The sequence below is a fragment of the Penicillium roqueforti genome (assembly GCF_015533775.1).
Source record: "Penicillium roqueforti strain LCP96 04111 chromosome Unknown scaffold_08, whole genome shotgun sequence".
NCBI classification, from domain to species: domain Eukaryota; kingdom Fungi; phylum Ascomycota; class Eurotiomycetes; order Eurotiales; family Aspergillaceae; genus Penicillium; species Penicillium roqueforti.
The window spans coordinates 514,347-541,034 of record NW_024067572.1 but is presented as its reverse complement, the minus strand read 5'-3'; the positions used below and the strand labels follow the sequence as shown (position 1 = coordinate 541,034).

Genomic DNA, 26,688 nt, shown 5'->3' with positions numbered 1-26,688 from the left:
CATTGTTGTTAGAGCTGGAATCTGGATTCCGTGCAGGTGATGACGCCTGACCTCCTATATGGCTCATCAAGGCGAAGATCCGCTGCCTGCAGTCCTTTCAGAGACCTGAATCGCCCTTGCCTTGTTCCACAGCTTGATAGATCTCAGCTCCAATCATCTTTGACTCTCTCTCTCTCGACGACCATATTCACTGCCTCTGTCATGGTGATAATAGCATCGGCATCGGCGCTTACATTCTTTTCTTCGAGCCCACGATGGCTGAGGTGAACCTGATCCGCTTCATCGATTGTTTCCTGACCATGGATCACGTTATGCACACTTCACATCGAACACCCATGTTCACCTGGATGTAAGGGCGTGCTCAATGTGAGGCTTACCTGTAAAGACCACATGCTTGATAGCCCGCACAGGACATGATCATTTATACTGTTTTTGCCGTGGGCAGCTGTCATCTCAGGGGATAACTACTCCGTTATGAAGGCTACGACTATCGGTGACCTCGATATTTGTCAGTGTGTCAGAGATTTGTACCACGATATCATATCGAGAGCCAACAAGAAAGACAAGGGAAACGACGGCACATGGCATTTTGCCGTCAGCTTTATGTATACTACTATGTTATACTACTTTATAATGGCATCTTGTATGTCGCACCTACAGCAGTCACCGTGCATTCCCGTCTTTGCCGCTAAAAGAAAATATGCGCTGTCCAGGCAAGCAGAGTGAACATAAGCAAAACGCACCGTGACAGATGCTATTAAGGACTCGAGACGACCAGATCGTCGGGTTCATTGTCCAGAAAATGATGGGAAATATAATGACTAGTCCGCACACATGGATGGTTATGGCGTACGCTCAGAGCGATAATCGCTCTGACCTGCCATTATGCCATCCAATTATGCCATCCGATGGTATTTCCAGACCTTCGGGCTCAAAGTCCGAAAACATTTCCAGGCTCAAATTATTAAATGAAAAAAGCAGATAACGGGTTCTTGTCTCGATAGAAATTGGAAAGGGGGATGCAACAAGCATTGGTATCTCATTTAAAATCTAAATAAGAGCACGAAGCCTTACCCGGACGAGAACCATTCGGATCAGACGCAGCAGAGTGCCGCTATGGACAACAACCGACACCACAACCTGATACGGTCATCCCATCGATTGAGCAGGGTGATATTGAGATGTAGGATTTGGGTGCGAAGCGCGAGACCGAAAAGCAGCGACAATCCACGCAAAAGCCCACTGGACGTACAAAGTGATCCGAACCGTCCAAACGTGTTAAACTGGGATGCACTCAAACCTCAAGGTCAGGCTCCCATTGTCGAATTCAGCAAGGCGGAATTCGTAAGGGAACATGCCACTAAGGATGATCGGGACCAGAAGAAATCCTCGTAATTGGAAAACTACAAGTCAAGGCTGAGGCTCTGTTTGAGATTTACCAAGCGACCATGTTACAGAATGGGGCAAAAATCGTCCAGACTTTGAGTACGCCCGATAGTGTGGAGGAGGAACTATAATTGCTGATTGGTAACAAGCACGTCCAGTTCATGCTCTGATTCACTGATTTTGCCTCCTCAAATTCACAAGGATGAGAAGATACGGTCTTCATTTGTCCTGGTCTATGCATGCACAACCCTTGCATTGTAGTGATTTTTTGCTTGAAACCTTATGCTTTAAACCCGTATATGAACGATTCTACTATAGAGAATTCAAATAGCACCACTTCTACCGTGATACTCAACATCACTAATGAGCATATTCCCTTCGGAACCCTAGACTTGTCGCAATCCTACTCCGGCGCGTTCCTCCACCACGGCCCGATACTGGCTCATAAACCTAGCCATATAGATATGGCCCACGGTCTATTCTCGGACGGGGCTCCAATCACACCTATCACATCCGTGCACATCCTTTCCGTATAGCTCCACCAGCAAACCGCGCTTTCCGAACTCCTCAGTCAATCAGGCCAGGGCCCCAACATCTCTGCTGTCTATGGACCGTACATTTACCGAAGACAGTAGCCCACCAGTGATGCTGTACTAATTTCACGCGCACGGCGGAATCATTTTCGCGGCGCATTATGCCACGCACGGCTACTGATGAATAGTATGATACGGGCCAGATTCCAGTTATGCAGCTGCACAGACTGACGGCTGGAACTTACCCTCAATTTCACTCAAACCTTTAGCGCAAAAACCCCTCGGTTCCCAAATTCACTTGTCAAGGCGTGGCGCTTGAGGGCCAGAGGAGAGAATAGAGCATAAGGGTAAAAAGAACACGAACAAATAGAAAGATCTGTACATTGTAAAAGATCAGAGAGAGAGAAAGGAAGAAGAGCGAGAAGCCCTGACCTATCTACACGAGCAGTCACAGAATCTCTAGCAGGTCCGACACATTCATTCTTCCCAATCAGGTGACACATATATAGAAGCACGGCATTTGGCCGCTCGAGGTGAATGCTTCTCAGTAGGCATAAAGAACATCACCAGCGCCAGGCAGAGTACCCTGGACGATCTTCTTGTTTGTACTCTGCAACCACCACTTCAATGCCCAAGCACTTCCAATACTTGCAATTCCGAAAGCTGTGTTTGCCGACATTCCAACCAGGTATTGAGGGCCATCGGACTTTGGATAGAGGTAGGCAGTATAGATATATGAGGCATTGGCAACGACATTGATAAAACCGATCGACGCGGCTTTTTTTTCTGGCGTCTGGCCAAGCGTAGCAGACGCCCAGCCCAAAATGACAGAATTGACGGCGTATGCACCACTGGCGAAGAGGAAGCAGGCGACATATCTTGCTCCTTTGTTGAGTGTCACACAGGATATAACAAACCCTATAACAGCAACGCCCATTGATAGGGTGATGTGCCATGTTCGCTCATTATATCGACCAGAGGTGATACCAACAACAATACAGCATATTCCGGAGAACAGATATGGAGGGCATGTCAGCACCAAGGTGATTGTGCTACTAAACCCGAGGCTTCCAACAACAGTTGGGAAGAAGTTGTTGAAACCACAGGCACTAAGATGCATGTTCTGCATGAATGCCAGGAGGTAAAGGCGAGGGTCGGCCAGGGCTTGCTTTAAACCAGCTAAAACACCCTGAGAGTCTACACTATTGACTGTATCCCTTTCAATGCGAGCCTGTGCAAGCTCACGCTCTTCAGGGGTCAGCCAACGCGTTGTGAGTGGGTGATCTGGTAGCATGAAAATGCCGAGGCCGGCAACCCCAAATGTAACAACACCTTCAATGATAAAGAGCCAGCGCCATCCTTTGAGATTCATGCGCTGGTCCAAGGTTTCAAAGACTGCAGCAGCAATTAGTCCAGCAACGGCAGTGGCGACGATATTGCCAGTATATAGTATGGAAATGCGGAGAGCAATTTCCTTGCGCGTGTAAAAAACCGAAAGAAGGAATAATGCGCCCGGGTAGAAGGGAGCCTCAGTGACCCCCAGAAAGAATCGGACGAGAAGAAGGCCAATGTAATTTTTCGTCAAAGCCGTGCAAGCAGAGACTATAGCCCATAACGCCATACATACACTCATGTATAGCGATGGCCGGAACTTCCTCGAGGACATGAGCATGTTCGAGGGGATTTGCATCAGAAGATAGCTAGTTCCCAAGTCAGATCAGGTCTGTCTGATCCGTAGTCAATTGATAAACATACCCAACAAACAAAATCGAGATGCAGGTATTGTACTGTGTTCCGACAAGGCCAAGGTCATCTTCGAGGTCGTTGAGACGTGCATTAGCGATAGCATTGCGATCGACCTTGATTTAATTTGTGTTAAGACTTGTCAGCTTGTAGAATAAGATGTAGAAGCTCACATAGTTCAGAAAGTACATTGCCCATAATATGGGCATGATTCTGAAGTCCAACTTGCGCACAAGTCTGATTTCCACGGGGTCGACCTTGGCAGTGGCACCGGAATAATCGCCCTGGGCTTTCTCGTTGCCTACTCTGACAGAGCATACGTCTTCACAATGAGTGTTCTTGCACTTTTCGTGATCAAAGGCTTGGCTTGAAGCTCTCTCCATAGTCTTTTCTGACGTTGCCATAGTTTTGAGCTAGAGGTTTCTATGGCGTCACCTCGCGTAGCAAAGGACTATCAATAAGTCTGAATAAGGAAGAGATACTAGTGATGAAAATCAGGCTGATGAAATTCAACCGAGATACCATAAGTGAAGGAAACTTATAGTTGGGACGGAGAAAGAGGGTCCGCCTCATCCTTCTCTTGCATCACGGAAAAGTCTTGGATAAGGCCGGAAGGCGTTGTAGATTTTGACGGTAGGAGCGTTGCCAAGATCTCTCGATCCCCGGATTTCACCCGCCCCTGGCTGGGGCGTGTCTGGGGTAACAAAAGCTAAATTGTATTAGTGGTTAAAGAGCGGGGTAGATCTGGAGTCCTTAAGCGAGATACATATGCCAAGCATACATCTAGAGATTAGTTACAAACCTTGTCGGATCCGAGCACCTTGCGGACTTGATTATTACCGCCTGCAAAGGCATCCGCCCTTTTGAATGTCCGTCCTGGTATATCCAATAGAACTATGATTACAGAAAAAAGATCACCTTCATTAGAATCGACGTCAAGTCCTCACGGACAGCCAAATTGTTGGCATGACCTGGGAGTTCGCTGGAAAGAATACGTTCAGCAGGCCATCAAACGGGCATCGCTTTAAGTGGACTACGACACCCGCGCCCGGAACAAAATGCGACAGCTCTACCAAGCATGTGTCTTAAGTCAACTCCCGTTTTCAGCACTCGCAGAGTAACGACATGTTTATATTACGCGTCAAAATCTGGTGGACGGACCGGACTTCTTTAGCTTTTGCCATGTATAATAACTCCATCCAGCACATTAGTTGTCTGGTACACAGAATCCCTTCCGTTCTTGCCTAGTCATATCAACTGACCAATCAGAACGCACAACTAACACCCCTTCCACTTCATCTTCAGTCGTGCTGTCAGCCAAGCTGGCTATACAAAATCAGAGGCAATCCGACGCTCGGAGAAAAGCAATGAGTGCCTCTGTATCCAAGACACGCCCAGAATCTACTAAGTTAGCACGTGTTGAGTGGTTTTCATTGTAATTTTAAAGACATATCAATCGCGCAGGGAGAAACGCCGGTGGTATCTACGTGAAACTCTTCAGTTCACTGAGCACCAAGAGGGCATTAGTGAGAGAGCTCTACAGGAGAAGGAGAGGACGATACCTTTTCTTTCTTTTTACGGCGCAGATACAGTAAATGAGAGAAGGTGGACCAATACTTTGGTCGAAAAACAGACTAGTGGTTACCTATTTCAGATTAGCGCAATGCTCACAGGCACCCTTTGATTAGACGCCGATATCCTGCTGCACGGAGGGCTGTGCCGAAACGGGAGGTTACTGTATTACGTTTTGACGAGCAGACATTGCAAATGAGTATTATAGGCATGCTACGGAGCATCAAGATAGCCAAAGCTTAGTCAAGGCAATTTTTCTTCCCAGCATATATCCATACACAAGCGAACGCCCACCATGGAGCGTGACCGGTGAAGTTATGGCACTGTGAAATCGACCCCCAAGCGTATTTCAGTAATACGATAAGCGTTGTACCGAACAAAGCATAATGCGAGATGAATTCTCAACATGAATAAGAAGAATGCGAGTATTATCAAGGCATTGATTCGCATTCCTTTATCTCTCTTGGAACCCTATCGATCCTCAAATATCTCCTTCATGTAATAATCACAATGTCCGTGGAGAATCACAATGTCCGTGGAGAATCACAATGTCCGTGGAGTGCTTGTAGATTTTAGCTGAGCACATTTGAAACCTACTTTTGTAAAGGCCAACATGATCGCTCCTAGTGACCCACATAATACAGAGGCAGTCAACCTTCACCTATCAGATATGTTATCATACTAATTTATGGGCATTTTCGGCCCACTAGTGAAAATCCAGAGCGGTCAAGATGACGCGAGAAAGAATGACTACCCCTCACCCCATCCGGATCTCCCTACACTCTTTTTCACCTTTAGTTCCTCACAAAACGGTTCATCTTAATGGCGAATCCCGAGAATGCACTCCCTGTTGGCGAGGAGAACATTAAGACCAATATTGTCACACTCTCCCGATTCCTGACTGAAGAACAAACAAAATACCCTGAAGCCTCGGGTGACCTCACCCTGCTGTGCCACGCACTCCAATTCTCGTTTAAGTCGATCGCCTACTACATCCGCCGTGCCTCGTTGATCAATCTGACCGGTCTGGCCGGTTCCTCCAACATAACTGGTGATGATCAGAAGAAGCTTGACGTTATCGGCAATGACATCTTTATATCCGCCATGCGCGGCTCCGGGAAGTGTCGAATCCTTGTATTTTTGGCTCCACGCCGATGTCTCATGGTGCCGGTAATGCGTTTCCCCAACGGACATTTGTAGTCGCGGCACTCTAATTTTCAATATAATCTAGAGGGAGGATGTTAGCTTGCTGTTCGATACAGTTCCCACAATATAAACATTCCATTTCACGCGCGAAAATAATCATATTAACGTGATCGAAAAGTGAGATCGGTGTTATTGAATCCCGAAGTAATGAAGTTGCTGCGTTTAAATTAACCACTCTAGGGCATGTAGGTACCGTCGAGGGTAACCAAGGACAAGGTAGTTCTTCGACTCTTTTGCCAATGCTGGCAAAGAAGTAGGGTCGAGAGGGTTGTGAAGTTAAATTTATAGACAGCGAACAACTGGCAAGTGCGTGTCTTCTTCGCAACCGCCTGTTTTCTTACCCAACCTCTCACTTCCGCTGTCGACATTAATTTCCCCCACCATATTCTCTTCATTTGCCACGCGATCATCTCATTCCTCCACGCACCCCTATCCTCGTCCTTCCCTTTAAGACCTCAAGATTCGAGAAACAATATAGACACTCATGCGGTTGAGTGTGAATTTTCCCTCTGTGACATTCCCTGGAGGTCAAGCGCCACTCCGGAATGATTCAGCTTCTGACTTGCGTTGCTGCTGACAAGCAGAAGCAAGCCATGCAGAATTCTCGCCGCCAGCAGGAGATTCGCGTTCTGCAAGAGCTCATCAAGTCCAATGTCGTCCCGGGTAACATGGCTGAATTCCCTGGCTATGCCCACCACGAGACTCGGAGGGCGATCTTTAGCATCATGCACAGATCTGAAGATGGAACCAAGCGTTTCAGCCAGAAGGAACTTAAGATCGTGTACTCCGCCTGGAATCTATGTACACGAATTGAAGTCACCCCAACCATTCTGTCTCGGTTCTTGTTCGGAGCTCTTTTCTACTACGTTTCTCCTCCTTTCACTGGGGCCCGTAGCGAGTACTAGTTTGTCATAGACACGACCTCCGACCACTTGTTGGGACTCTAATTTTAGTCAAGGGGTTTGTGATTACTTCTATAAGCTCAAGTAGTATTGTAATGAAGATGAGTAAACCGAATGACATAAAGGAATAAGCTCGGGTGCCTTGCATTGAAGGAAGTACCCAATTCTGGAGCAGACGCCCTTTCATAGGCTGACTTTTTGGAGTGGCCGCTAAATGCCTAACATTATCGTATAAAAAGCACCGAAAAACCTTGGAACGTCGGACTACGAGTACAATCCCGAGATCTAGCCATGAAGTTGCTCCATTCTCGTCCTGTATCATGAACAACGACAGACTTCAATAAGGCATTCCAAACCGTTCTCATTGACCTGTTTCATTGAAAATAACATCCAAACGGTATTATGTCTTTTTCACTAACACCAAACACCATTCCGGCGATCTAATTAGCCTCCTGGGCATGCACCAAGGTGGTCAAATCGAGAAGTCGGTTCGAGTATCCCCACTCGTTGTCATACCACGCCATAATCTTGAAGAACTGTAGACCGATTAGCATATTGTCCCTTCTCGAAGCCTCAATTAGATCATACCTGAGGATTCAGCTCTGCACATGCGGAAGCATCAACAATGGCACTGTAAGGGCTACCGTTGTAGTCACTGCTGACCAGCTGCTCGTCCGTAACTCGAAGAACGCCGACCATCTCTGACTTCGCAGCGAGGCGGAGTTTGGCCATGATTTCCGGGAGAGAAGTGGGCTTATCGGTACTGAAAGTGAGATCGATCATCGAGACGTTGGGTCTGGGTATGTTAGCTTGCGCTGGGAAGTTTGAGTCTAGAAATGTTGACTTACGTGGGGACTCGGATCGAGACACCGGTCACATTTCCTTCCAGCTCGGGCAACACGGTTGCGATGGCCTTGGCAGCGCCGGTGGTAGTAGGAATAATATTATTGAAAACACCACGTCCTATGAAGGGTTAGAAATTGCTTGCCTTCTCATGGAAAGAGACCGCTTACCTAGACGAGCATTCTTCTTGCTGTACCCATCCAGAACCTGCTGAGATCGGGTAGCCGCGTGCACGGTAGTCAAAAAGCCCTGAGTAATACCGAAGGACTCGTGAAGGACCTTCAAGACGGGGGTAACGCAGTTGGTTGTGCAGCTTGCATTAGAGATGACACGGCACTCTTCAATGGGCCTATATTTATCGGAGTTCACACTGTAAACAAATGTAGGTGCGTCTGAGCTAGGTGCAGAAATGAGCACACGCTTGGCTTTGCCGTGGGTAATGTGGTCCATGGCGAGGTCGCGCTTTGTGAACTTTCCGGTGCACTCGAGGACATAGTCGACTCCCAAGAAAGCCCAGTTGAGCTTCTTCAAGTCCCGCTCTGATGTAAGAGCAACTCGCTTTCCATCGATGGTGATCAAGTTATCCGACACAGCTTGGATATTGACTCTCTCATCCAGGTTGCCTATTGACGAATCATAGCGGATGAGATAAATAAGGTCCTCGACAGAATCACATGTGTGGTTGATGGCAACGACCTGGATATCAGACCGGACGAGAGCAGCGCGGAGTACATTGCGACCTGTTTCGGACTATTTATTAGCTCATGCGTGGTTAGGCTGCTTAGATCGCCTTACCAATACGACCGAAGCCGTTAATGCCAACATTACAAGCCGATGGCGGCATTGTGTGGCTGACAGGCACGTCGTTGGTTGAAGGAGCCATGGCAATGTGATTATACAAGAGGAGCGTATTCAAAAGAACTGATTAACATGTGCCTTTTGAGAGATTTAGCTTAGAATTATTCTACTACCATTAAAAGTTTCTCAGGACAACAGAAGCTATAAGTATAGTCCAGACCACCCTGAGACCCATCGTCAAGAGACCCCCTCTTACCCGAATATATCCGCCCCAGAACAATTCCTGATTTGGCTCCCAAAACCGTCGGCCAGCCATAGGGAATACGATTCATGAATGATAGCGTCTATTCCAAGATCCAACGTCAACCGAAGACCTTTCGGTTGTACCGCATCGGATACCCGGCTGCTATGGATCCAGCGGCAACCACTTCCCGAGCAACGCGGACAAAGCCACCTCCGCCTATGAACGTTTCGAACAAGCCTTATCTTCTCAGCTGTACCACTGGGTCTGATGGGGCTTGGTTGATTCCGGTGTAAACGGAGCGAATATCGGAGGATTCTGCAGGAGATCTGGGCGACTCATTGATTCTTGTTTAGTTCTCGGCGTCAGACTGGGTCAGAGACCACTTTTCGTGTCCGGGATCAGGTTTGTGGGGCTCCATGACATATTGATGCGCTGTGATTTGCGGATAAAAACTATTCCCGACCTTGACTTCCTCCGCGTCGGCGTGGTTTTATTATGCCGCGGCCTGCCAAGATTCCGGTCTCGTGATCTGCATGCCAAAGGTTTTACTATGTCTGGGTTTTATCTTAGAAAAGGGGCATTCAGAAGACTGCAGGTGTCGTGAAACTATTCTGTCGGCAAATTCAGCCGAATTGTCCTATTTAATACATCCATCCGAGTCGCTGGGCTGAATGTTAGGGCTGTAAGCAACGACAATCTCTTTTACCACCCTACATGTTTGAACGCCTAATAGGAAGTTCAACGGATGTGAACTGAGAGAGTAAAATATCTAATTTCAATAACGAACAAACAATGGCTTGCAACAGACAATATTCACGTTTTTGCAGTGTATGAACGCCCGACAACTCCAACTCAAGCATGTTCTTTCATCTCAACAGAGCAGTCGTCCTTTCCGTCATTATGAGCCACCAAGTCCGCCTCAGTCACCTCTCCTTGAGGCAAATTCCGCGCCATAGAAACTATCTGCCAAGGAGACGAAGCATCCTGGAACACATGGTTCAGCAATTCCAAGTTGCGATTCATAGTCTCCGGGAAAAAGAGATAAACCACCACAGGAATACAGGCGGACAAGATCGCATACATGATATAGTACTGGTAGCCAATAGTATCAAGAGCCACCGGAGTAACCATGACCACAACGAAGTTCCACATCCAATGATTCGCAGTAGAGATAGACGCCATAGCGACTCGCAGACGCATTGGTGCAACTTCAGTGCAGTACAAGAAATTGCCACCCAAAAAGCCAATCGGATAGAAAAGGTTGAACAGGAAAATCAAAGAAGCTGAAGCAACTGACGCGTGCTTGTTGTTCGAGTCAAAGCTGGTTGTTATAGCCAAACCGGCCATACAAGCTGACATGCCCGCTCCGCTGATAATGAACAATGTGCGGCGGCCGAGACGGTCGATAGCGAAGAACGCAATGAAACAGCAGAGAAACTTCCAGGTAAGAGCACTGGCAGCTAGGATAGATGAAAGGTTGGAGCTCATATGTAGATTACTCTTGAAAATTGTAGATGCATAGACGGAGATGAGGTTGCCTCCACACATTTGTTGGAAGAATTGTAGGACGATGCAAAGACTGAACCGATAGAGCAGACGTTCTTCGTCGTTTTTTGAGAACATTTCTCTAATTGCCCCCTTTGACTGGGAGGTGGCTTCCAAGGACATTTCGATGCCGGCGATCTCAGATTTAATGCTTTCATCATCGGGAGAAAGGCCCTTGTAGGCTGCTAGATTTGCAGATGCTTCCTCCACTCTGTTGACGCGAACGAGCCAGCGAGGCGATTCGGGAAGAAAAAATACGGATACCAAGATGACAAGGGAAAAGAAAAAAGATATGGCTAAAGGTCCTCGCCACTGTCCAGTGTTCGTGTCAGGAAGCTTCGTGAACGCAAAGTCGATCCAATTGCAAAGAGCGTATCCGAGACACATGAATACACCCGCGATAATGACATTCTGGCCACGATTCTTGGCTGATGCAGATTCAGACTGCCAGACCGGGACAGCGACACTAAATTGGCCAGTTCCCATACCAAGAATGATTCGACCCACGGTAAATTGGATCAGTGAGTAAGCTGAGACCTGAAGCACTTGACCAATGATAGTGAGGATCGAGCCAACGAAAATGGTCTTTCGACGGCCTAGACGTTCAGATAAGACTGTGCAAGAAAGGGCGCCTATCAGTGCTCCAATTTGAAAAGAGGCAATGACGGCACCCTTGCCGGTGGAATTCTTCGCTTCCACAGCGCCTGTTGTGTTGACAGTATCGATTTGGGGAAACACGCGAACAAAGCTTTCCAGGGTCGCTAGGGGACCAGCGCCAGCTTGGTTATATCCGAAAATAATAAATGCTGGGGCCACGACGAGGACGATTTGGGCCAAGCGAAGGGCCTTTCCTGTTAAGCCGAAGAACTTCTGGGCCATGTTTTGATTTGAGACCAGCTCATGAAAGTTGAGAATGAAGAGTAAATAAAGTGATGGCCAAAAATGGCGGCCGGGGTTCAGTTTTATAAGATTCTCTATAATCGTACCATTCCCAAGCCGTTGAATCTCCGGGGAGGCTTGGTGACGACCTGGGGACCCCATAAAACTGGGGAACCGGACCAAGAAATCCCCGCAAAACGGGGAATGGAATGGCTTAAGGAGATCATCTTAAGATACTTGATTTTGACTGGTTGAATTGCCGAAGGCAAAACTGCGTGGAGATCGATCCATGTCCGGCGGAGGATACAATGTCCGGTAGATTTGCGTCATTAGTTATTTAGCTAAGTTATACCAAGGGCTCCCAGAAGATGGAGTGATATGACCCGGGGATCGGACGAGAGAGATGTAAAAGTCCAGTGTAATGTCACCAACCTGCGTTGAGGCTAAATTCAATCTGACAGGATTCCCATTGAACGTACGAATTAAACGTCACAAAATTGTACTAAGATTTGGAAAACCGTTGTTACATTCAGGACCTGGAACTTCATCTCTGAGTCATAGCGTAACATAAATAATATGAATATCATACATGTATATACCTTGAGTACTCGTTCTAAATCTCTAATTGGAACCCATTTTCTTGATCTCAGCGACAACAGCCGCGGTGACCTCCTTAGTTGTAGCCTTTCCACCCAAATCACGAGTGAGAACTCCCTGCTCGCAGACATTCTCAACGCATACAAGCAGCTTCTTCGAGGCCTCCTCCTCGCCCAACCAGGCGAGCATTTCGGCAGCAGTCCAGAAAGTAGCCACGGGGTTAGAGATGCCCATGCCTGTGATATCGAAAGCAGAGCCGTGAATAGGCTCAAACATGCTGGGGTACTGGCGAGTGGGATCAAGGTTAGAGGTAGGGGCGATTCCGATAGAACCAGCCAGAGAAGCAGCAAGATCGGAAAGAATATCGGCGTGCTATAAGTTTTATTAGTAAGGTACTTCCGCGGGCTTAGGAGTGTTTCTGTACTTACCAAGTTGGTAGCCACAATGGTATCCAGAGTCTCGGGCTTCAACACCATACGAGTAGTCATGGCATCAACTAGCATCTTGTCGACAGTGACATCCGGGAAGTCAGCAGCAACCAGCTTGGCAACCTCATCCCAGAGGACCATGCCGTTACGCTGAGCATTGCTCTTCGTGACAATAGTCAAAAGCTTACGGGGACGCTTCTGGGCGGTCTCGAAGGCGAAGCGCATTATTCTCTCAACACCCACACGAGAGAAGATAGAGACCTCGGTGGCAACCTCCCATGTCTTGCCTTGGTGAGAACGGCCACCTTGACCAGCGTATTCGCCTTCGCTGTTCTCGCGGATAATCACCCAGTCGAGATCACCGGCCTTGCAGTTACGGAGAGGCGATTCGGTACCGCGGAAGACTCTAGTGGGGCGGACGTTGGCGTATTGTTGAAGGGGCTGGCAAATAGCCAGGCGGAGACCCCACAGGGAGATATGGTCGGGGACGTCTAGGCCATGTTAGTTATTTTGAACATCAATTGTTGAATTGGAGTGTTATATGTACCAGGTGCTCCGACAGCACCGAAGAAGATAGCATCGTGCTTCTTCAGCTCCTCAAGTCCGCCATCGGGAATGTACTTTCCAGTCTTCTTGTATGTCTCTGAGCTCCAATCGTAGTTCTTGAAGTTCAGCTTGAAGGTCCGGAGGGTATCCGTCAAAGCATTCAGAGCTGTGATACCGGCTTCGATAACCTCTGGGCCGATGCCATCAGCCGGGATAGAGGCGATGTTGTAGGTCTTTGCGGAAGTAATAGAAGGCGACATTATGATTGGAGTCTGGGATGAAGTGTGATCGGGATGTCGTGCAGTAGAGGGGTAAGAACTTTTTGCATACGGGGATTCAAGGCTTTTTGTTTCCAGCTGTGACAACCATGCCTGGGTCTTGATGGAGAACAAATATGGTGGCACCGATGCCCACTACTCTCAGTCAGTGAGACTCATCAAGTGGTTTTCACGCGGTTTTCCAAGTCCGGGCGGTTTTCTCGTTAGGTGGATACCCGCGCGGGTGTCCTAATCTCCGGGCACTCTCCTGGAGAAAGACATGTCCGGATGAACGAAACAAAGCATATGGCGCATCGTTTATCCATGGATCCAGTCACGAACCGAGGCTAACTTATACGGCTTGGAGACATTAACTAGATGCTAACTTCCCGTATCTGCGTTTCCAATGACAACACATCCTGCGTTCATACTGCCAAATTCTCGCATCCCTCCAACAAGTCCATTTTCACAATGGGTGCTTCAAAGATTTCCCCAGAAGACATTGACACGATCTTGAGTTACATTATACCACACATCAAGCAAAGCATCACCAATCAATCAACAGATCCAATCAAACGCCCATTCGTTCTCGCCTTAACAGGCCTCCAAGGTAGTGGCAAATCCACTTGGACCGACGCACTCGCAAGCGCTCTCAACAACAAACATAAATACAAAACGATCAATCTATCCTTGGACGATCTATATCTTGATCACAATGATCTAGTCAAACTTCGAGAAAGTAACCCGATGAATAAGCTCCTTCAAACACGCGGACAGCCCGGAACTCATGATACGGCTTTATCGGTGTCCTTTTTCAGAAGTCTGGTAGACTCGGAAGTGATATCGATTCCGTCTTTCGACAAAAGTTTATTTAACGGAGAGGGTGGAAGAGTCCCATCGCATGAATGGGATCGTCTCAACACATCCGACATTGATATTTTGATTTTTGAAGGGTGGTGTGTTGGATTCCAGTCCCTAGCCGAAGAACAGGTTCGGTTGCGGTGGAGTGAATCAGAAAATAGTGCGAGTGAAAACATCTACCCTACAAACACTTTAAAAGAGCATGCGATAGAGCACCTCCTGGGTGTGAATGCAAGCCTTCAACAATACTGTGAACTGTTTATGGGGCCGAGGCATTTTGACTACTTGCTCCATCTGGATACAGATAAGCTGGTCAATGTCTATGAGTGGCGGGTGCAGCAAGAACATGCTCTTCGGCAGCAGAAAGGAAAGGGTATGACCGATGCAGAGGTTGTGAGGTTTGTGAAGGGATATATGCCTGCGTATGAGCTGTACCTGGATCAGCTGCGACAGGGTATATTTACTGATGGGAAAGGAAAGGGGCAATTACGTGTGGTTTTGGATCATGAAAGGAGAATCATCGCGATAGATACTGTCTCATAGATGTGATAGCGATTCAAAGTGTAATGTTAGGAAAATGGAGCTCGGTTAATGATATATGTGAAATAGGTGTTACAATAAATTGCCATCAATGATCCACGGACCATCTGCCACACTCCAGAGATCATTCACTGAGAAGTATGCGTCTGAAAAAGGCTGAGAGTCTTGGCCTATATTTCCTGGGTAGAGATGGGCATTTGTGCTGCCCATGTCTCCGAAAATGAGACCGGCTGAGGTCGGACCACTTATTGAATATGTGTCGAACGAGGAAGCGTCGATTGTGGGGCCATGGTAAACCTGTAGTGGTTGGGTGACAGCCGAGTCAGGCGGCTCCTCATGCGTAGCATGACTTGTCGGTGTCTCGAATTTTCGAGCCCCCGTTGAAGATGGGAGAACCTGAGGATTTGTCCCTCGGTTTTCGAACGGGACGAGTGTTGCATTGCCACCTATTGAGGGGCGCGGTGTGAAGTTTCTCGGCGATCCGGTTGGATTTTTGGTAAGTCTTCTCTCATTGGCAAATAAGCTGGAGGGTACATCCTGCAAACCAATATTTGATGGAAAAGCCGACTCCATGCTTCTGATCGCCTCAATGCATGTCTCTGGCCAACTGCTCCCTCTAAGCGCGAAGTTTCCTAGCACAGAAATACCGACTCTAGCATACGTCAAAGCTGTGGGTACAGGAAGCTCGCCTTCCCACGACGCATACATTAATATGAGACATGCCATCCATGTTGTCCAGGTGAGAGATGGCCATGTCAAGGGAACATCGGACGAAGAGGACATGTATTTGTTCAAAGCGGCTAGCAAGGACCGTGAAGACCCAATGCAGGTTTGCAGGGCGTTCTTGTAGTCGGGATTGGGTTTCTCAGCGGCAAGAAGAGGCCTGTTCATAGAGATGATTGCTTCGTGTCTTAGGACCATGAGCAAAAGTCGGTGATACGGAGCGAGGATCGGATTTGGATCAGTGCCGGTGTCAGAATTACTCTCAAGGGGGTTGACGTCATCATAAACTTCATTCCACCACTGAGACAATTCACCATTAACGTGTGCTGCTTCGACTGCGCCAGCATGGCTATGCAATATAGACTTGTTGCGTAGTTCCAGAATCAATCCTCTTATTCTGGCATATTTGGCAAGGTGAGATAGCAGTTGGAGGCGGCTAAGATCAGATTGACTGGATTGGTCAGCATGCCTTTCAGCACCAGGATAGCAAACGTCAATGTCATCATCTCGAATACTAAGTGGGACTCCAAGAGCTTGGGACAAATATCGCTCAAGGGAGTAGATTGACCAGAATAGACGCCGACGGATGTCAACTTCCTCACTGGTAAAGCATGGAAACCGACCGGGGCATCGATGCAGACCCAAATGGAAAGCAGTTCGAGTGATAATCCCACCCACTCGGGATGCAGCATTGAGGCGTAACAGGGAAGTCAGAGTAAGCTGAATGGTAAATGCAGCTTGCAACAGTGGGACCGTGGTTGGCTCTGCTAGCAAACTTTGTGTCTCTTGCATGATATCGTGCACAGTTTGGAATACCAGAGAGGCAGGGACTTGCCCCATTTTCGATTCGGGAGTTTGAGCCTGTCGATTATCCGCCAAGGATACCGAAACAAGGCAGCGGATGACTATCAGATCCAGCCTGCCAATTGATTCCAAGCCATTGTGGCCGAGCGTCTCCATGGCCTTCAAAACCGTTGGTGCATGAAGGCAAGGGAAAATCGGGTGCCAGTTTTCAAAGTAACGGCGGGTCCAGTGAACGATATCTTGAAAGGAGAAGGAAGCCGTGGGGGAAAACGTTACTTCTTTCTCGGTCCACAGCTCACTGGTGTCATTATGTCCAGGGTCTCGCTGCAACCGATCGTCCTCTCCCGGCACCGCGCTCCTATCGCGAGCTCGAGTCTGCTGTAGATCTGCCGATCGGCGAGCAAAAGCATTGTATACATGTCGCACAAAGTGGATCCCACTAGAGCTACCAAGAAAGCTGGCAGGGCCGTCGTTCTGTGGTTCTCTCATATAGCCAATCTCGCGAGGGGAGGAATTGGACGCACCCGCGGTGGACGTTCCTTTGTGTCGCTTGGCGGCGCGATGGCCATACTGCCAATCTGGCTCGTCATCCAAGCGAGTGCTGAGGGATGATGGGGAGGCCATATTATTTTCTTCACTCTCACATATTCCAGACGATGCTAAGGCGAATATGCCATGTTGCGTGACGCAAGTTCGTTGGCCTAGAGGCCCCACGGTTGATTATGTAAACATTGTGTCCCCGGACTCAAATTGGCTTGATTTAATTTGTCTGGGGTGAATTCTATTCCAAAGTCGGAAATGACGCTTTGACGCCATCAAAGTCATCGTACGAGCATAAGGATTGGGATCCGACTTGGCAGCATGCGCCTACTATAGTAGTGGCGCAGACTGGCAGATCTTGCTGAGGCACGTGCCGGCGGTCCTTCGGAGGTTTCTTTGTCCGGACGGAATTTGCCTTCGGGCAGATCGGCACCGTCCAAATTGACATGCAGAGTACTAAAACCAAGTTTATTTCCTGGAGAACTCACTCAAATATCAGACCTGGTATTCAGAAACTAGTGCTCAGATGGAACACTGCCAAGATGCCAGGTAGTGACAACAATGCGTAAGAATGGAGAACATAATTGGCTGATGTGATTATGGCTGCAGCAAATAACAATCTAAGTCCGATCTCTTGTGAGACATGCAGACAGCGAAAATGCAAGGTCGGTTCAAGTTACTTGACTTTATCCAGACTTCCAAGGTTGCAAGCACTGACCGAATATAGTGTGACCGCAAACTGTATGCGCAATACAATAATCATGACCGCAATCGAATTGAATATCTAATTTGAACCCTCATTGGGGTATTCTATAGTCCTTGCTGTTCACAGTGCTCAAATGAGCCATCGAGATGTGTATATCCCGAAAGTGGCAAAAGGTACATCTCTTCACGGTGATCACCAAGGCAAAAGCTAAGGGACGACTACAGGGGCTTACCTCTCGGATATCTCAATCAACTTGAACAAAGGCTAGCTGAAACCGAGTCAGCTTTGTACGGCGCGTTAATAACACTTTCTGCTATGAGACCAACTGCAATTGTTCAAGCTTCCGCAAAAGCAGATGTGCAAAAGCCAAAATCAGGGAGTATGGAGGAGTGGGCCCAATATCCTTTACAAGATTGGACCGGCATAGAAAATTGGATGTCCGGAGTATCTGACCAATTCACGATCACAAGTCACCCGATTGAGCCATTTGGGGAATCTTGGGGCCGGATGGATCAGTTTATGACGTTTCAGAATAACAGCAAAGCTCGGAGCCCTGCGAATGGGGAATCTCAGGGAGCGTCAGCTTACAACGGGCAACCACCGGGCGGAAGTGCAGAGCATACCGACTTGGGAGCTCATGGTCATCAAGCAGGAAAGGAACAGTCCGCGGCAGAGGAGTTGTCTAAAAGTAAATCAAGTATATACTTCTAATCGCAGCGCTTCTGCAACCGATACGTTCCATCTTTAATTGAGGGTCTAGTTGCGACAGGCTGCACTTAACCTGCGACGGCTGACTTGACTTTCGGTCGCGCGTTTCATCGTTCTCCAGAGACAGAGTATGGATCATAAGGAACTCCGAATTATAATAGGTTCGAGAGGGATATAAAGTATTCAAAGCACAGCTTGTTGAAGACAGACTTTTCCTAGCCAGATCTGAGTCCGGAGTCAACACGCAGTTTTTGCATGATTGAACAAAAGAGGTGTTGGCTACCCGCGGTATCGAGTGTTGCGCCTCATCTGGTCGCTCACTGGTGTGGTGTGCGGCCGGTGTGATGGAGTTGTAGACACGGTGGCTCTATATTCGAGGAGAACGTGGTCTCGAATGGTTTGGGCGATCTGTTATGCGCAGTGCAAAACGGGAAGAGAGCGTCTGAGTATCATTCCAAACGCCCAGCTCTATTTCTGGTAGAGCATCCTGCGGAGAACCGTGGAAGGACCGTGGATGAAACGGCCTTGATCCTGGGCATCAAAGGGTCGCAGAGAGAGTTTCAGTCCTCGTACATTTCCGAAGAGTCTGCAGTCATCGTTTGCATTGTCAATGGTACGCGTTCCCCGACGCTTTTCAAACAGTCTGATTTTCATGTCGTGAGCTAACCATGCAGTCTTGACATCAAGGCAATGCCTTAGCCCATCATCTCCGGGCTTCTTGCAGGTTCAAAGAACGGCAATGGGTTCGCTCAGCTGGACCGGCCGTCCACGTCCCCAGCAGGGGTAATGCAAGCGCCTTGGAAAGGCCAGGTTCAAGACAGCCCTTCAGGCTGCAGCACGAAGCGATGTGAGACATGGAGTAGTATGTCATCTATATCGAGCAAAGGAAGCCGGCATTTTCCCAAGGGCCATTCTTTATACACAAACAAAAAAAAATAATGATACCGATGTTGTCGGAGTTGACGGTACGGTCTGATCTGCCATGGCAAATACAAACTGCCGAACGCTGAGCCGGTCATAATGCACGAAATGCTGCACACCTACCCGCAGGGCATAGACGCTGTTCATCTCTATTCTGAATTGCTGTCCCTCCCAGAGATTCCGGTCTATCTACTCCTCGTCCAGAATCACTTCTCTCGTAGCTCTCCACGCTCAACCACAGCGTTCCGTCATGTGATACTGGTATTGTCGAAAACAAAAACTCCTCTATACTTCAATCATGCAAAAAACTGCATGTTAATCTTTGGAGTCTTGAATTCGACTTTGTCTTCAGCAGAATCCAAGCCGGACCACTTTCGTCACGTGATGGACTTTCCCAAATTCTTCCACAATCCAAGACTGCCAAGATGCACAAATATAAGGCGGCAGCATCACCGAAAGATTAAAATGCTGGGCTCTTGTCCCCTTGGCGCCGCTCTCGCACGACTAGAATCCGCTCGATATTACAAGAGACGGTACGAGTTTTGCTTGCAGTAGCAGGGGAGAAAAAAACATAGTATCTTGGCCATCGTGCCCAGGTGACTCAGACGAATGCCAGATCTCGTCAGGCACATGTGTATCTCCTTCTTCCTCGGGATCTGAAGGTCCTCGGCACCTCAGTTGGCCAAAATTGTCCTATCGGAGGCCACACTACTCGTGCTTGGTACCGATAGTCGGCGCGGGGATGCATACGTCGAACTTAGACCCTCCGAGGCAACGCTTTTTTTCTCTTGGAACTTAAGAAGCCTCACGGAATCTCGAGCGATCGAACATAGTCCAATTTCTCATCCGAACTCTTGCCTGCCGTTGTACCAGCCTCCGACCTCTTGACCCCGTCGCGTATATCTCTTGTAACGACAGCCGTCGCATGCTCCGAGGCACGTGTCACTTGATGTAGTCATCGAAGTCATCGTTGAAGTCGGGATGGTCTGCACTGGGATATGATGGAGTCTCGCAGATCGGCTGGCTTCGATCGCGAATCTATGGCAAAGTGCAAGGAGGTGCATCCGTGCAAGGACGTCACTCGACCTCATTTCGCTGAAAGCATTCGGGAAAATTCGCTGACGTCGAGCTGCTTGTCGTAGGGTCATATATCACATGGTGTCTGTGCTAATTGTCGGCTCACCACGACTAATTGATGGAAAATCGAGTGGTGTCTCGAGGACGTCTCGGTCGGGATCGGCCGCATGTTATTCTGAGAGAGAACTCGCCTCCGACGGGACTCTACTCACAAACATGTTGTTTATCCGGCGGGAAACGAATAAGAGATGCCGGACCTTGAGCATAGCGTGCTCACTGAATACTGGTTGTAGGATCTTCGACCTATAATATAGCTGGCTGGCTAGGCCAGAGATCGGTCGCGTCGCGCGGTAAAGGCGATGACGCTGTGCAAGACGCGTGCTGCTTCGTATATGTCCGACGGCGCACTAGGTCCCGCAACTTGGCAAGTCCTAGACCACCTGACAAGCGGCTCCTTAAATACGTCAGTATGCTTCGGATAGTATGGGCCTGTAGTCACAATTCATCATCTCCGCTTCTGTTGATCCCTCCGCATGCACCTCACGGTGGTCAGACTGCTGAGACAACACAGATGTCGCCCTTAGCTTGATACGGCCGGCGACGCCCGATCACGATGGACCAACGGAAGCTCGTCATTGTAACATTATGTAAGGCCGTTCTAAATTTCCTATCCTGCACGGCAAGTGTGGCCGACGATCAAAGGGAATGGTCCTGGACTAATGGCAGTTAGCAGACATACCTTATTGCTGACGAATGCCCTCCGTGCGAGATAGCTGCAACGGTGGCATGGCGTCAGTTGAAAGCCCATCGGTAGACTTATTGTTGGCGATTTGCCAGGATTTCCGACTAGTGTGAGACATCAGCGACGTGTGCGTAGATTTGAAGAGAGTATCCAAAGGAAGGTTTCCCAACTCGTATCGGGGGCAATCGAACGCTCGGGGACCCGCTCGGAGGCACGTTCTGCCAGATATCAGCTACTACTTCCGAGAAGGGACAGATGGCTCACATGTCGTGGTTGTAATAAATGGTCTCGATCGACGATGGCCGTGTACGATTGTGATGCTCGTTGCGCCTATCTGTAGCGGTTCGATGCATATAGATCAGGTTGATCGCAGTATTTGTCATGTCAGCACAGTAATGAATGAATCCAGGCTAAGATTAGACATACCTCCCGCATGACTAGTCACTCGCATTCCGAAATTGAGGGGCAAGAAGCTAGTAGAGGTTGACGTTAGGTCAGCGCAGGTGGGCAGCTGAGTAGAGGTGCTTGTCCGTACGGAAGACATGTTGGAGTCATTTAGGCCAGGCAAAAGTTTTGCCTTATTGATTAGCTGGCCCATAGTGACTGAAAGCCCACGCATCTATCGCCTAATAGGATCTGGATGCCTTGAATGATCGTGATGTGTTCTGGTCGCGTCAGTACCGAGAGGAGCACGGAGGAACCAAAGCTGGAAGACTTATCATGGTTTGCTGTAAGAGAGCGTTGGATGACTCCGTGTACTGAGGACTTTCCTCGGTGTGACAAAGCCAGGTAGCGTTTGGTCCGATAGAAGACTGGGGCAGCAGGCGGTATTTATAGACCTGTCGGCTTACCTCGTCGCCCAGCTGCCTCATTTTGCACCAGCTCAGCCGTGTCCGTCTTAGTAAGGAGTTCTGCCCAATGTGAGGCATGTTGGACCCTCTGCCCCAACTACTTTCATGTTGAGCAAAAATCAACTGCAGACTGGGAGTCAACGAATCACACTTCTACCGCCGTATGAGAATAGTGTGTCAAGTTCACGGGGAATTGTCGTTGAAGGAACGTTGATTGACGTAGGGAATTCGAGTAGGCATATCGGACCTCAGCAAATACTATTCTGTCACCAGGAGTGCTCTTCGTTACACATTCAGGTTTTCACGTTTTCACGGTGTAATCAGTTCAGTTCACGGTCCCGCGTTGACTCAACAACCGCAGCTTTCAACGGTGAGACACGAACTGTAGCGTGACTACTGTCATTGTTGGCAGGCTCCGTTGGCTGCCCCCATCATCATTTTACTGTCGGTATAGACGGTGGACCAGAGTCCAAGCCAGTTCAGATGCTGAGTTGAGGCTAGGGTCTGGTCCACGCGCCTCCACTTGCGCGAGTCACGGTTGCGCGCCGGCTACCTAGCTCGGATCGCTGAAGACCTCCTTTAAGCGTGACCGTACAGTGCTATATTGACTATAGATATTGTGGAATTTCGAACACTACTGTATATCTTGACCCTGCTCAGCTTATTCCTATATTCGACAGTAGATCCTCTTGTCGAATCTCGTGGTCTTTGTTGTGTCCAGATAGTAGTTTAAGGGGTACTATTGCAAAGATATATATCGAAGCAAGTAGGCGAAGAGACACTCAAGCTTACACGGGCAGACAGAATCCAATGAACGCCGGCAATCCCAACAGCATTAAAGACAAATATGTGTAACGACTTCAGGTATCTGGATTTATTACGATTGACACTCGAATGATGATAAAGTGGTGTTTTCTTGAAAATAACAGGCTGTTTGTATGAGAGTTTCGTCTAGTACCGTTCCACGGAAGTCGAGCTCTTGCGACTGCGTAGATCACGACGTATAGCTATACTCAAGGCTACAATAATGCCCCTCATATCCAATTGCAACCGAATACCTAATACCATCCATCTCATTTGGTCAGTCCGCGGAGACCTCAGACAACGGTACAAACTCGTCACCTGAATCCCGACCAGGCGCGTCATCGACCCGACCGAGCGTCTCAATTCAGAGCATACAAGCAATTGCTAGCCTCTCCACACGATTCTAGAGCCATCTACGAAGGATATCTCATGTAGAATCCTAATATGCCTGAGAAAATCCCATTTGCATTGGGTCGTCAACGAATTCCGCAACTTCGCTTTATTGGCATCACTACAGATCCCATTGTGCCTAGCCTTGCTACCTAGCCCTGCTGTTTGAGACGCCGGTGTGCCGCAATCTCGACACAACGGGCGTTTCGACCCGACTTAGCAGTCGCACGAAAGCCAAGACTGAACACCTAAGCGACATGTCCCAAAACACGATCGAATGACTGCTCGCCGCCGGTCCATTTTCGTTGCCGCTGCCAAGTGCTTGTGCACGAAGGATGCTCCCCTCGGCCAGCAACCCTGTCTGCATAGCGCGTGGCCAGCGCTGCCTATGAGTTCTGGCGGTAAACGTCGACAGCCACGATGGAATGTGGCAGCCCTGACCGATACGCGGGGAACTGGACGGCTAGCTTGAGGATATTACCTATGCCGATCGCGGTACCTTGTAAAACCATATGGCACATGTACTGGTGGAGGCTACTCCTAGAGCTGCGACTTTTACTCCTATCTACGGTGTACTCGGTGTCGGGATCGCCTGGGCTGGTCCTAGGAGCTGCCGCGCTCCTAGAGCCTTCGTTCAAGATCCCAGGCCCTCGTTCGAGATCCCAGGGTCAGGGTTTTGGTTCCGGGGATCCAACTGGGATACCTCTGGGTCCGGTACACCTTGGATCCACGTGTAGGCTTCTGGCCCCAGCAGATCACGGGAAGACTGGTCCCCGGATTAAATTCCTGTCAACGACACAACCGGAGCTGGGAATGCATTCACCGGCCCCGGGAGCTGACTTGGCCCTGGGGCTCTTGGCCTAATTCTGGAGCCAGCTCAACAGCGATGCAATTTCGGATACTCCCATGCAGGCTTCACGAGTAACTTACAAACCCATATGCATAGCCCTTTAACTCCCCAAAAGCTTCCCCGTTTTTAAATCCCATGAAGACATACGTGATCATGGATATTGTTATGGCCAATTTGCCCTCTGGTGTTGCAGGCCACGATGTGGTCAGACACCGTTTGTAGTGATTGAACTGTATCTCCGTCTCTTAACCCGTCCTTTTCCACATTTTCTTTTTCAATTTGAGCATTTGAGTCACTAGCAACTAGCACACCTAGTCAAATCATCCAAGTAGCAGCATATCAGACTTCAAGAAGAAATAACGCTTCTTCCACCATCCTCGGTCAGTCGACTTCGGATTTTCACTTCCAGATATCCAGGTCCCAATTTTTTGACAATACTATCTATCTCGCTCCCTGTAGGATTTCCGATCACAGCACTAGGAGAGAAAAGCAAAGCCTCGCCTACTTGAAGTCGGACTATTTTCTCAAACAATGATTCCTCATACATACCTTGCCCCTCTTTGTGTCCACTGGATTCTCTGAAGATCCCTTCACCTATGGAGACGCCCGCTATATGTTTTTTCAATGTATGGAGCCACTCCGGTGATGAAAAACGATGAACAATGGTGACAGAGCAGAGACCAAGGAGAGCTGTCGATATCGTCGGCTCTTGTGTTGAAATCACAATGCGTATTCCGAGGTGTCGCTGCAGTCTCACGGTAGAGAGAAGAGTTTCAGTAAAAGAGCGTGCTTCAACAGAATTGTCCATGTACTATCAATGTTCAGCAAGAAGCTATAGCGAGCGTAGAACGAACTAACTTTGTGAGCCTCATCAAGCGCCACTATACGACCGACATGTGTGGTCTGTTCTAAAAAGATTCCAAAACATATGTTGAAAAGAGAGCATGCCGTATCGGAAGAAATGCACGGACAGGAAAGGTCAACTATAGTCAATTGACTCGGCTGAAATTCTTAGTCGACCATGAACTAGAAATATAGAGGAGTGACTTACCTGTGGCGTCCAGGCAGAGCCCCATCTTTTCGCTTTGATATTTTTTCCAGTTCTTGAAAATGCTTGCTGTGGGGGCATGAAGCTCTCTAAAGTATCGAGACGTTGCTTTAATGGCTCAAGTTGGCCTGGAGTGAGTCCAGAATCAAGTATTCTGCCCTTGAACTCAGCATAATCAAAGCCTGTTCCAAGACTTTGCTGTTCGACTCGCATTTCTCGAAGAATCCGCTGAACAGTGTGCATGTATAGCGGAAGTGGACCATTGTCTTGACCAACAGCCATCAGATCCAGCATACGTCTGGTGTTGAGATCGGCTTGGTCTATCTGTAATGCTTCGACTTTAATGTTGAACCTTGAGTATGTACCCTGATAAAGTAAGCAAAACCTCGAAACAATGAAGAAACGGCGCATTACCTGTATGGTTCGAAGATTTGTGGGAGCACATAGAACTCTGACTTTGATATCAGGGTTTGAAGCGAGAAAGGCTGCTTCACAAGGAGAGCCTCCATTATCACAGATGAAGGTGTCATAGTGGAAGACAACGGCTGTAAGAGGGTTTGAAAGTCTCCCTGCTTTTGAAGGAATTATAGAGCCTTCCAGAATACATGACAAGGTATGACTTTTCCCTGAGCCTTGAGAGCCACATATGAAAGTACTGGAAGGAGAGGAAACGTTAAAAAACAGTCTAGGGTCCTTTTCCCAAGTCCTTTTATCTTCGAGAGCCATAGAATCCAAGCCGTTGGATTTGATGATTCCGGCCAACAGTCCATACTGTGAAACCACTCCAGTGGGCTTCGACACAGATGGGTCGCGGCAACGACGACTGAACACGTGGCTCGTAAATACTGGTGCAAGCGAGGCTTCTTCAAGTTGCTCTATGTCGCTGTCAAGTTTCAAGAGACTAAGGTGGTATGCCAATTCACATTCTTAAAGAGTTAAGCAATTCTTCTAAGGTTGAGGGAAGCAAGAATACGCACCATTTGGGCAGATTTTGCACACAGAGCCTTCAGACATGTTCGGGAAAACTTTGAAAATAAAGGAAGATCTTTATGGGCAGGTTTTAGTGGGCATTCGCAGGACTTTTATAAGGCTGTCAGGACGCCTTTTGAACTCACATCTTTGACTTTACAATCGAGGGCTCGTCACATTTAAAATCGACGGGTGCGCACGTGATGTATATCTCCGGGATTCTAGGCCAAGAAATCCGGTGTTGATTACGCAGTCAGTCAAGGATGAGCTAACAAGAAATTTCCAAGAATAGAGACCTGAACAAATTCTTTTCCTGATTCAGATGTTACAACACTAAGTAGTTGATAATACCCATTTCGGCGAAATTTGGGCGACTACTTCTGTTTCAGGCGCCACTACAACCAGACAGTAATGGGACTGAGAAGACATGGAGTCCAGGAGTTGCCAGCCTTGCACCACACCACAGAATACGATCATATTGTGACTGGTCATATGTGTGTTCTCTTCACCGCCATTGTTATGATCAATAAAGACCAGCAACGTGTCTGGTGCATAAATAAGACCAATCATCGGCCAACTTTCTCAGAAACTTCAAACCTAGACTGCAATCTGCTAGGCAGCTCAATCTAAAAGCTTTCAATCGTATTTAAACTTTCTCTTTACCTCAACTTCCTT

General features: G+C 48.2%; 10 protein-coding genes across 10 annotated transcripts; 4 read left to right on the top strand and 6 right to left on the bottom strand.

Moving 5' to 3' along the window:
- Window positions 1–2,463: 2,463 nt before the first annotated feature.
- On the bottom strand, window positions 2,464–4,066 carry LCP9604111_4270 (putative MFS transporter; the record flags this gene model as incomplete). Its single annotated transcript, XM_039071951.1, has 3 exons — window positions 2,464–3,619; window positions 3,675–3,778; window positions 3,836–4,066. 3 exons carry the CDS (start codon window positions 4,064–4,066, stop codon window positions 2,464–2,466), a joined length of 1,491 nt encoding a protein of 496 aa, XP_038929832.1.
- Window positions 4,067–6,056: 1,990 nt separating this feature from the next.
- LCP9604111_4269 (uncharacterized protein) lies at window positions 6,057–6,434 on the top strand (the record flags this gene model as incomplete). Its single annotated transcript, XM_039071949.1, has 1 exon — window positions 6,057–6,434. The coding sequence occupies one exon, from the start codon at window positions 6,057–6,059 to the stop codon at window positions 6,432–6,434; it is 378 nt and encodes a 125-aa protein (XP_038929831.1).
- Window positions 6,435–6,985: 551 nt separating this feature from the next.
- LCP9604111_4268 (uncharacterized protein) lies at window positions 6,986–7,345 on the top strand (the record flags this gene model as incomplete). The annotated part of the gene is made up of 1 exon (XM_039071948.1): window positions 6,986–7,345. The coding sequence occupies one exon, from the start codon at window positions 6,986–6,988 to the stop codon at window positions 7,343–7,345; it is 360 nt and encodes a 119-aa protein (XP_038929830.1).
- A 437-nt stretch (window positions 7,346–7,782) lies between these two features.
- Window positions 7,783–9,068, bottom strand: LCP9604111_4267 (type I glyceraldehyde-3-phosphate dehydrogenase; the record flags this gene model as incomplete). Its single annotated transcript, XM_039071947.1, has 5 exons — window positions 7,783–7,878; window positions 7,931–8,138; window positions 8,191–8,305; window positions 8,356–8,925; window positions 8,981–9,068. 5 exons carry the CDS (start codon window positions 9,066–9,068, stop codon window positions 7,783–7,785), a joined length of 1,077 nt encoding a protein of 358 aa, XP_038929829.1.
- A 1,011-nt stretch (window positions 9,069–10,079) lies between these two features.
- On the bottom strand, window positions 10,080–11,651 carry LCP9604111_4266 (sugar porter family MFS transporter; the record flags this gene model as incomplete). Its single annotated transcript, XM_039071946.1, has 1 exon — window positions 10,080–11,651. The coding sequence occupies one exon, from the start codon at window positions 11,649–11,651 to the stop codon at window positions 10,080–10,082; it is 1,572 nt and encodes a 523-aa protein (XP_038929828.1).
- Window positions 11,652–12,272: 621 nt separating this feature from the next.
- On the bottom strand, window positions 12,273–13,482 carry LCP9604111_4265 (uncharacterized protein; the record flags this gene model as incomplete). The annotated part of the gene is made up of 3 exons (XM_039071945.1): window positions 12,273–12,620; window positions 12,677–13,167; window positions 13,224–13,482. 3 exons carry the CDS (start codon window positions 13,480–13,482, stop codon window positions 12,273–12,275), a joined length of 1,098 nt encoding a protein of 365 aa, XP_038929827.1.
- A 468-nt stretch (window positions 13,483–13,950) lies between these two features.
- LCP9604111_4264 (uncharacterized protein) lies at window positions 13,951–14,883 on the top strand (the record flags this gene model as incomplete). Its single annotated transcript, XM_039071944.1, has 1 exon — window positions 13,951–14,883. The coding sequence occupies one exon, from the start codon at window positions 13,951–13,953 to the stop codon at window positions 14,881–14,883; it is 933 nt and encodes a 310-aa protein (XP_038929826.1).
- A 69-nt stretch (window positions 14,884–14,952) lies between these two features.
- Window positions 14,953–17,031, bottom strand: LCP9604111_4263 (fungal specific transcription factor domain-containing protein; the record flags this gene model as incomplete). Its single annotated transcript, XM_039071943.1, has 1 exon — window positions 14,953–17,031. One exon carries the CDS (start codon window positions 17,029–17,031, stop codon window positions 14,953–14,955), a length of 2,079 nt encoding a protein of 692 aa, XP_038929825.1.
- A 458-nt stretch (window positions 17,032–17,489) lies between these two features.
- On the top strand, window positions 17,490–19,060 carry LCP9604111_4262 (Zn(II)2Cys6 transcription factor domain-containing protein; the record flags this gene model as incomplete). Its single annotated transcript, XM_039071942.1, has 7 exons — window positions 17,490–17,496; window positions 17,557–17,612; window positions 17,675–17,688; window positions 17,764–17,826; window positions 17,878–17,940; window positions 18,914–18,974; window positions 19,049–19,060. The coding sequence occupies 7 exons, from the start codon at window positions 17,490–17,492 to the stop codon at window positions 19,058–19,060; spliced, it is 276 nt and encodes a 91-aa protein (XP_038929824.1).
- Window positions 19,061–23,532: 4,472 nt separating this feature from the next.
- Window positions 23,533–26,058, bottom strand: LCP9604111_4261 (uncharacterized protein; the record flags this gene model as incomplete). The annotated part of the gene is made up of 7 exons (XM_039071941.1): window positions 23,533–23,627; window positions 24,591–24,807; window positions 24,855–24,998; window positions 25,048–25,410; window positions 25,459–25,589; window positions 25,689–25,970; window positions 26,022–26,058. 7 exons carry the CDS (start codon window positions 26,056–26,058, stop codon window positions 23,533–23,535), a joined length of 1,269 nt encoding a protein of 422 aa, XP_038929823.1.
- Window positions 26,059–26,688: the final 630 nt, after the last annotated feature.